General features: G+C 37.1%; 1 protein-coding gene across 1 annotated transcript; it reads right to left on the reverse strand.

Annotated features, from left to right (window-relative positions):
• Nucleotides 1-2,980: 2,980 nt before the first annotated feature.
• LOC145681662 (uncharacterized) lies at nucleotides 2,981-10,489 on the reverse strand. The gene is made up of 2 exons (XM_081753285.1): nucleotides 10,250-10,489; nucleotides 2,981-3,859 (listed from the first exon to the last, which is right to left on the reverse strand). The coding sequence occupies exon 2, from the start codon at nucleotides 3,783-3,785 to the stop codon at nucleotides 3,108-3,110; it is 678 nt and encodes a 225-aa protein (XP_081609411.1). The 5' UTR covers nucleotides 3,786-3,859; nucleotides 10,250-10,489; the 3' UTR covers nucleotides 2,981-3,107.
• Nucleotides 10,490-11,081: the final 592 nt, after the last annotated feature.

Raw genomic sequence — 11,081 nt, forward strand, 5'->3', positions numbered from 1 at the left:
TTCTCTCTCCCTCTCTCTTAAAACAAGAAAGAAAAAATCTTTACTGTTTCCTTTGAAGTACAGAAGATACTGAATGCACATTTGCGACCCCACAGATTTCTTTCTTCGGAGAGGTGCAACGGACCTCAATGAACATTCCGAGGGATTGGAGTTCTCTCTCTCTCTTTCTTCTTGTGTGTATGTATTAGGCCTCTGGTAAAGAAAGAAAGAACAACCTATGCGTTGTTTCTCCTACCCTAAATGTGTCCAACAATGAGTGGGGTCTGCAAAGAAAAGCAGTAAATTCTAAACTTCCTCTATTGCCTCTTCCCGAAATTAACGGTATTTGTATTCGAAGTTATTTTCACTTCTAGTTTCAGTAAAAGTGTGATCGTGAAAGCTTGAGTTGATTTTGAGTTTAACGTCCCGTTGAGCAGCGAGGCTATATGAGACGTGGACCTACTGATCAACGTGGAATCCGAACCACATGAGCTCCGGCCGGGAATTGAACCGGGGTCTCCCATGCCAAAGGTGCGTACGCTAACCGCTTAGCCACGAAGGAGCTTGGTCGGGAAAGAATGCATTGTACTGCGTTGTTAGTTTCGCCACTTTTTTTAAAATTTAGTGCAATTACTAGTATTAGTGTCAGTTCGGGATATGTGGATATGTTTGCGGTCCTGTGATTAATTTTTATTTCTTAATAACGATTATTTCTATTTCGCCTTTGTGTTTAGAACAAATACCACTTTTTTATGAGTAATAATGAAGTTTAAAAACTTAGTGACGTGCTCTAAAATTAGTCGATTGGGAGGGTATTTCCTACGTGGCACTATTTTGGTCCGATATCTGCATTTGAAGATCTTGGGTAAGTACATAAATCGTTCATTAATTTCTAATTTGTATCTGCACGGTTTATATTGCATTTTATTTATCGTAGTTGGTATTTGATCACGAGAAAACTTATATAATATATTGTTTTGTTTGATTCAGAAAACTACATGCATTATAGAATATGTAAGTTGTATATATTTGCTACCTCATTATCTGCGGATGCGGATAGAGATGTTGCGGATGCGGATTCCATATTTTGTATCCGCGCAGACCTCTACCTATAAGTTTTAAGTGTGACGTACGTACAAGATCAGTGTAATTTAGTGTACAAGCTAGTTCTTCAGAAACATTAAATGTAAGTAGCCTTATTGTAGTTACTGTATGTACTGAATAACCACTGTATCGATAGAAGAACATACCGTACAGTATATGTAAGCCTAAATGGCATTTTCTCGGTCATTTTCGAAAATTCAAGCAATTTGAAAATTCGAACTACCTGTGGTCCTAATTTGTTCGGATTTTCGAGTTCCTGTTACAGCAAGTAAGATTACTAGTATGAGGCCAAGAAATAGTTTTTAAACTATATTTTCTTGTCTTTGACAATAGTTCCGAACAAATGCTTTTTCTAATGGATTCAAAATTTGCTCAAATTTTACATAGAACAAGGAAGATATCTCTATATGTTTGATTTAACATATTAACTAAAATGATTCTGGCTCCGTTATTTTAACACTTTCCTGCCATCAAGGGGGAACTTCATAAGATTGCTCAAGATAATTTTAATGTGTCTATACTAATTAAGCTAACTAGGATTATATTTTAGTTTCTTTTGTAGCCACACTGAAAAGACAGCCTCAAGGTGCGTGTTTGCATTAACAAAATTCATTTGTTTAACTGTATTTCAGAAGAAGAAACTTTGTCTGCGATTAACAAATCTGCTTTGTAACACGCAAAAAACTAGTTTGTTTAAACGCGACTTTGTTCAGTTTAAACAAAGTGCAGAATTCATTGAACTATTTGGTTATTCCAGTTGTTAACTATTAATAAATCATTCATTTGGTTTCTGTAAACAAACAAAAATGGCGGCTTTGACTGGAGTCGCAGAAACTCATCAGCTCGTATTATGTAATCAAGAAAATGAAGCAAATAGTGAAGCAAACAATTTCGTAGCAAGAAAACTACTATTCACAGAAGCTATACCCAAATTTGCAGGTAAGAGGAATATGTTTTTAATATTAAGTATTTAAACAAATTAAATGCTGTAACTCAATGCTTTATAAAAACAATTACCGGTAATTAAAGTGTTTGGCGTAAGTGTTATATGTGGTAGCTCGTGTTCAATTACTTTATTGCGTCTGAACGGTATATAAGTCATATGTCCTTATATGTGGAACCGCAAAGTAGGTCTACTACGATTGCCGTTCTTTATAGCTACATGATATGATGGAATTTCTTTCAAAACCCTCAGTTAAGAACATCACAGGATAGGATCAATTGACAGACGCTATTTGAAACCATGAAAGGTAGGATTCCTTAAACGAATAAATACGAGATGTTAAAGTATTTAGTGTGTAGGTAAACACGGTGCCTCTAATGTGCGATGTATATGACAGTCATGCATACATTGTGTACATATTCTTTGTATCCCATTACTAGGTTAAGTTTGCATAGGTTAGTGTAGGTTCTTTTCTGCTAAATAAAAGTGGTCACTATTCCATTAAAAAGGCATTCTGGAAAGGAGCATGCAACTACGGAACTTTACCTCTACAAGTTTCATGTGTAAACAAGTTCCTGGTTGTAAACCAAGTTATCACCAAATCTTGGGGTAAAAAAGTTACTTTCAGTAGTGATGCTACTTGAGATGTTGACCTGCAGCTTTACGAGGGTTCCGAACCACAGGAATCCCTACTAGGAATCGAAACACGTCTCCCTCGCTGAAGACACGCAGATAATTATATACCAACGAAGAGTTCATGAGTATGAATATAAGGTAAACCGGGGTAATAAGGACCATCATATCTATATTTTCGAAGAAAAAAGTATCAGGAGCTGTTAGAAAAAACAGAGCCGTTGAGCATTTTAGAACATATATTTTCTAGTTTACATTTTAGACAACCCAGACTAGAAGAAATATAATGCAAAGTAAAAAAAGGTATGGTACATTATTGAAAGGTATGATACTAGGTCCCAAAAGCCCCACGCTCGGGGTAATAAGGACCAGCGAATGGGGTATCAACGACCAGTAAGGGGAATAAGGACCATCACGAAACGAAGGGCAATGATGCTACTCTGGAACCTTACTGGCAACCCTCGCATATGTAGATTAGAGTGTCAAGGTTCTCCTGTCCTGTCAAGGCAGTATATTCAAGGTGATACCATGTATCACAGGAGTTACACTGTACCCATTTCTCGTCTGATCCCTCAGGCATATGGCACAGACCACAAACGTCAAGAGTGGAATCCTCACGGTGATGAGATGATTCAGATGTTGCTGAATACTGCTGTTGAGATGCCTGAGATGTTGTTGCTTGCATCGGTGTATGCACATTTGCCTTTGCACGTTTGGCGGGACGTTTACCACACTTTGCAGAATCTTCCTGTAGTCGTTGCAGTGCCTCCTTCGATGTCAGACTTTCACCATACCGAAAACGACGCACTCGTTGCGATCTTTCTGGTGGCGGCGAGAAGGATGTTGAAGATTGCTGTAATGCAGACAAGAAAAAGTGTTTCAACTTATGAGAGCCGGAGAGTTGTGATGTATCACTGACACTTGGAGAAGAGCGACCAGAAGCTGGTGAGGCTGAAGACAAACTATTGTTTGTTCCAACAGACGACATAACAGGAAACACAGAGAACGGATTATTGGTTGGTGTTTGCCCAGCATATGGTTCAGCAGAGGAGTACACCTTGTAGGTCCGTGCTGCTGCTCGGATACCCAATCTGCCACTTGTTACAGCATCAAATGCTTGTTTCATGGTTGCAGCATCTTCTTGGGTGGCGTAATTTCTTCTCCCTGGGTCCTTTTTTTTTTGTAATGGCGCACCATTTCCTACGAGAAAGAGAAAAAGGGGGTAATTAGGACCACATAGCATAGTTGCGAAAGCAGTGCAAAACATATGAAAATAAAAACCTATTTCTGTCATATTTTGTACTCATGTATTTTTAACATCTGTCCATTAACTTTTAGGGACACATACGTCATTTCACATTATGACTATTGCAATATAGAACTGCTCCTTTTTGTCCTTTGGGCTGTTAAGGACCACTATTTGGGGTATTAGGGACCATAACTATTTATTTCTCATGCTACTAATAACTTATTTAGTTTTATCTAAATGCATACACCTACGTATTCTACAGAAACAGTTTTCATATTCTCGGAAATGTTTTTACTTTTTGCATACAAGCAATATGATATTTCTAAATAAATTCTCATGCCCCTCACAAACCCTGTAACGGTGGAGGGTATTAGTGGTTAAAATATGAAACAAATCTTTAATAACCTCCCGTTATCCGGAATCTCGGTAGCAGGAGCGCACGCTCCGAAAACAGTGCATCAAGAAATAATGAACTCAAATAAGAATACTAATATTAATACTACAACATTCTTGGGTCGTAATCGACAACTTACCATTCGAGCCTTCAATACAAATAACCACAATGTTGTAATTCACGAAGTTGTCAGACGTAGCGTGGACGTAGAGAGATGATGCAATCTAGACTCAGAAGTTTCAGAATACACTTGCGTAAACTTGTTATTAAAACCATATGTATTTATGTACTATATTTGTTTCTATAATACCACATTCTATCACCAAATAGTATTCATATTCACAACAGATAATGCTCACCACAAATTAACAATCTTTTGACGTAAATAGTAGCTTCAATAATGATTTGGTAACGTCACTAACTTTAATTATTGATACCGTTCAACATAAAACTGAGATTGACAAGTAATTAAAAGAAACATGATATTTAGAACAAGGAAACACAAAATACTATATGCAACAAAAATAATAATAATACATGCAATAAGGTTTCACTACTACATTTCTAAAGTCCTTTCAGAGTAAATGAAAGTCCAGACGACAGTAGCAAATTATGTTATTCCAAATGTCTAGAAAGAATTGTTTTAAAAAAATTTGATATCTTATTTATATTTGTATTTATTATTTATTTATTAATTTTTAATTATTTCCTTTTTACGGACGCACTGAACTATTATAATATACTTGCCACTTGATATAATTGTTTCTATATTCAGTTCTGTCTTTGCCTGAACAGATGATTCACTAGTGAAATACTAATTTGAATGCAAAGTGACTAACTAATTGACACTTGATAGTCGTGACTGGCAAACTTTTATTTAGGTTGAATTCAACTTAGTACTGATACTTCAAACATTCTTCACAGATAAATAGGTTAGTTAGCACAGTTTCCAGAAATAATGCAGTTATGTAACGATGTTATATCACTACTGCAGTTGTTAGATATTTTATAGCTATAAATTGAAGTAATATTCCGCTATTATATAGGCCTATATCAAATATAGATTGATTTTCTTTCAAGCGCTTTTTGTGGATATATGTTTCACACTTGAGCTTAAGGTTGAAAGAATTCAATACAAAGTAATGCGTTCGTATTGTGCGCTCATTATATGCACGACGTTCTATATTTACTGATCCTTTAGAGTGTATACAATTTATCAACCTCTGCTAATATTGACTGGCGCAAGAAACTTTATATTTACTTTTTGTAGCACTGATATGCAGTATCCAATAAAATAGATTAGGTTATGAGTGAGGTATTTGAAATGAATAATATTACATCGGCTTACATAAATAATGTATCAATATTGTAAATTTACCTTTTATATGCGCATATGTTTTTAATGTAATATCAAAATAATTCTATAATGTTACGAATGCTAAGCATGCTTTAGTGTGTCGTATACCGTATACACATATCACTCTTTTTAATTATTTTCGTTAACATTAGTACGTGACATGCGATGTTTACTTGCAGTGGCTGGCTTCTTCACGAATATGGCTTACTTGTTATTTTTCGAGCACATTCAGTTTTCTTACCTTTACCGGCAGGTTAAAACAAAACAATTCCTTTAACAATTCTTGTTCTATTAATTCACTTACAAACAATTCTTCATAGCTGCATTCTTCTTTTATTATTTTCCTTCAACCTGCCCACTTGCTGTCGATTCACACTGCTGCTCCCTGATCATGTGTTGACAGTGTTGTCAGTGAAGTTTAGACATTGGTGGAGTTCAGAAGGTTACTGAGCGGAGCGCTCAGTCACACCGCTCGAAGTGAGCGAAACACAAAATTACGAAAACAACACGTATACAAATGCTGATGGGCCAGCGTGTCCTGTCACATATGACGTCCGAATAGGTTGATCCCTGCGCCGTCACTAAGAATTCACAGATTAACTTTCACTTAGTTCCACAGATACTTATAAGAACAAGATAATACGCAAACAAATGAAACCTGACACACACTTATATACATATTATGTATACACAATATTTCGAAATATGTACAGCCTGCAATCTATTCGCAGTATTTAACAGGCAAGTCCTTCAAAAGTTGACTGGCACAATTCTCCTCTGCCTTCTTCCGCCATTTCCAGTATTCTTCCTGAGTAGGCTTCCACAATTTACACTGATGTTCGGATCGGTGTCCTATCGATTACCCATTGTTCGGATCAATCAGCTCCACAACCTTAAGACTTGGCTTACGAACACATAAGTACGGTCCTGAGTACAGATCGAACATGTTTTTTATCTGCTGTGCTGCTGCATCACTGATGGGATGTGCGCTGAGGAATATAAGATCGCCTACATTAGCATGCCGATCCGATGTCATTTTTTCGTTGGTACGTTGATTCTTCCTCGCCATCTGAGACTTCTTACGGTGTGCAATCATAAGTAGCCGGTTGTCCCACGAATTCCCGTCTTCATCAGTCTCCTCTTGGAACAGTCGTTTCATCACAGGCGTCACATCCTTCACGTTTAGATGTGCTTGGACTGGAGCAACGTTCAGATTCTCCACAATAGTATAATTCAGTAACATAACGATATTCCACAAGTGCTTACTCCAATCCACATGTTGTCCAGCACAATACAACCTCCAAAGCCTATGCATTCTCTATGCATCCTCTCCACGGGATTTGCTTGAGGATGGTATGGTGTGGTGTGATATACTTTAATTCCTTTACTAGCCATTGACCCTAGGAACTTACTAGATACAAAACATGGACCGTTGTCACATATAATGGCGTCTGGAATGCCTAAATGCATAAAATACAAATCCAGGCACCTCAGAATTGCAGCAGTTGTAGCTCGTCTCATTGGGTACGCTACTAGATGCCTGGTAAAAACATCCATGCATGTGCATACATATGCCATGTTTGACTTGCTGGTTGGAAGCTTCCCTACCACATCAACTGACAATAACTCTCGGGCTCTCGAGACGGTGATTGACTGTAGGGCCATTCCACGCGAAAGTGAGCCTAAACCCAAATTTTCGAAAACTGTCAAAACCAATGCATTTTTACATATATATGAAGTAAATAGAACGAAATTTACTTTTTCACAAAGAAAAACTTATTTATACTTAGAATTCACGTAAAATTTTAAATCTAAATTGTGAATTTGTAACATGACAGCTGCGAGGAATTTTTTATTCTTGTTATCGGCAACATTTTACGGAAATTTGTGCATGTTTGGCTGAAGTAACTTCGAGCTATTCAAGATGCTTCTTTTTGCTACAAGATGCAGTTGAAAAAGTGTTTACAGGATAAAAATTGTTTATAATATCATTAAAGATATAAACGTTAACTTGAGTGTCCTGCCCGTGACAGAAAACTACCAAAAGTTATTGTACTGAATTACTAAATTTGAGAATGTGGTTCGTACTTAGTAGAAGTAACAATTTGCATGTGTATTTCACATTTGCCAAATTTTGGACTAATGCTAATCATATATTTCGATTTATTTCAATTTGAAAACTTGTCCTGCCCGTGACAGTGAGCATGCCATTGGTGGGAAAGTTTGTGTACATTGATTATTCATGATAGAAATTGATTCCATGTGTACTAAAATAAAGTTTTCTAAGCATGAACATTATTTACTTAAATAGAGGATTATCTATTACTGTCAGTATGATGTTTTAACTTAAAATAAGTGCCATATAAATGTTATCATTAGCGTTACCTTTCTGTTCGTTTCAAGGGAGCAGTAGATGGGATTGGAGTATGTACAAAACGGCCAGTATGGAACTTTGTGAAACAAAAGAAAGTAATTGTAGAATGTGCTGCTGATTTCGTAGCAGCTTTAAGCTCTTCGTTTCAAAATATATCTGTTTTACTACTATCATCAGCAGAAATTGAAAAAAAAAGACGGTTTGAATAAAAGACGGTAAAATGATCTTGTCAATTGAATGTCCCCAATCAAAAAAGTTTTTCCTGCAATATGACAGCAAAAATTTGGTAGTTCGTCGAACTTTTAAATCAGAGCTTCATTCCGTGTAAAATCTTTAAACTCCTAACAGACTTTTATTCAGATTTTGAAAATGATGATTCCGAAAGCCATGAAGCTATCCTGAGCGAGGACTTAGGTTTGCATGTTAACAAGGCCTGTGTTAGGCCAGCTGTTGAAAATATAACACAAGGAACATTTTTGTTGATGGAATTTTTCTCTAGTGGACAGAAAAAGAAAGCATAGACATGCAACCAAGGATCTTATAAAATATTATATATTTTATAAGATCCTTGCATGCAACTATCTCACATAGCCCAGTGGAAGAGGACGAAAGAGTCAAGGAAATTCGTATGAAGACCGTAAGCGATTGCGGTAAAATTTTCAAGACTGTTGAAGTGTCTTACATGCATTTCAATCAAAAAATACCTGTGATACCAGCAGTGCCGTGGCGTTAGGGGAAGGGGCGAGCGGGGCGTCGGCCCCGGGCGTCAAAGTATGGGGGCGCAAAATTCAGGAGGAAAAAATAAAAGATGTAGAAAAAAGTGGAAGGAAAAAGTGCTAAATAGTGCTCAAAATCAAGGAAAAGCAGAATTTATTTTTGAAAATTTTCTTACACATGGCGCCAACCATGGTGACGCTTTGCGGCTGGTCTGTCGACCTCACTCATATTTACGGGGGCGCCGTCATATACTCTCGCCCCGGGCGCTGATTTTCCACGGCACGGGCACTGGATACCAGCACCTATTTTATATACTGTTAGACGGTGTTTTGTACGAAGTTCCCTACAAGGTGCGTGTAAATGGGCAAATAAAACCATTTCCTAAAGTGTAGGTGGTGAGAAATAAGTGTGCTACATATTTTTATATTATGTGATAAAAGCGAGTCCCAACTAAAGTAAATAGAACTATTTGTGTACAGTGATATAACAGTACAGCAGAAATTGACTTATTTTCGATTTTATTTCAGTTTTCAAATAATTCTTATTGAGATTTTGTGTGTTGATTCACACGGTGTCCTGCTCGTGACAACGATGTGTCCTGCCCGTGACACAGTAAAGTTGAGTTTTTTCATTAATATAAATATTTGGCAAATTTCTCTTAAGTGAAGTTTGGTAAAAAATTTCATCATTTATACATTTCCGTTGAAATAAAAACATTTTGAGCCAAGAATTCACAGAGTTTTGTAACATTCACTTGGTGTGTCGAAAGTCACTTCTCTTTTTTGTCCTCGCCCGTGACAGACAATTAGGAATTAATATTTTCTACTCTAAACAGAAAAAAGTACTGAAAACATCAGCTACATATACTCCTAAGTCTGTACTGCTCATGTATCATATAATTAGCAGGATTTATGTTGTATTTTTAGAAATATAAAACTTTAAAACATCAAAAATGTAGTGTAAATGTCCTGCCCGTGACGATGGAATGGCCCTGTAGCTTCCTTGAGAGAGGATGAGGATCAGCTTTGTGTCTCATACACAATACACAATTGCGGATGTATTGTCGAACATCAGTATACATCTTTCCAAACGAAATTTTCTAGAAGCATCGTGTGTGTCTTCGCATATCCAAAATGACCCTTGTCGTCATAGTAACATCTCAGTACTCTCTTTACTAAACTTTTGGGTACAACTATCCTCTATTTATCTTTCAAATGAAAATCACGTTTTAACAGCACACCTTGTTGGATCTTATAATACAGCCGTACTGATTTACCCCAACTTATTTCTGGTACATTGGTCTGATCTTGCCCCAAAGCATCAATATAATTCATTAACTGTGGATCTTTACGCTGGTACTGCTACCAATCCTCACTGGTCATATTTGCTAAATCTCCTGGAAGGACATGAAAGTTCAAAATTGTAACAATTCTAGGTGACTGGCATACGGTGATACGAGACAAACTATTTTACCAGTGATTGTTTTCATGGTTACTTACCTTCTTTCTACTTTCTGCTCCAAATCAAAACTTCAGCACGTTTTACTGTAGCTTCGTACAACACCGTAGGAACTTTTTATGGCGTTTTCGCGCGTCCGCGTTTTGACTGAATCCGTTTCCCGGTCTTACCTCGGAAGTTTGTACGACATCTGTGTGTCAAATACGACTTACAAAAACAAAAGACCATCACCGACCGTCCATAATCTTAGTGCGCTTTCCGCTTCGCATTTCGTGCCGGATTTTACAACAATTTAGCACGCGGTCCCTAATGCCCCGTGGTCCTTAATGCCTCGCTTTACCTGTGGCATTACTCGAGCAAACAATTTTACCACATTTTCACACATTTATTACATTTTCCGGTTTGTTTTTGCAGAACATGCACTAAATGAGGAGCTAGTGCATGAAACACGAACCAATTTCTGCTAGGTGGACACTAAAAAGCACGAATGATATTTAATTGAGTCAGAACCGGAGCGCAGCAGGGGAGCCCGAGTTTAGCAAGAGGTGTGTCAGGAGGGAGCAGGCGCGTCAGCGACATGGGGCATATGCATAAACGAGGATAGTGGAAGAATACGTAAAATATCCGCAATAATTTTTACTACAAAAACACTTAAGTAATTGTAATAATTCTTACCTACGAGATGGCTTCCTCTTTCCAGGGTACTAATGGCCTGCTGCGAGGAAGAAGTTAGTGTGTTCTGAATTTTTACTTTTCCACACTTCGCACAGTTGATTTTACGTTTCAACATACCATGACGCTGCAAAGACTATGATATGACGTTCTTTATCACACAATTCGTTTTAATAAAAACATATGTTCGCATTATATACA

The sequence above is a fragment of the Thermobia domestica genome, chromosome 3 (genome assembly GCF_964235325.1).
Source record: "Thermobia domestica chromosome 3, izTheDome1.hap1.1, whole genome shotgun sequence".
Taxonomy (NCBI): Eukaryota; Metazoa; Arthropoda; class Insecta; order Zygentoma; family Lepismatidae; genus Thermobia; species Thermobia domestica.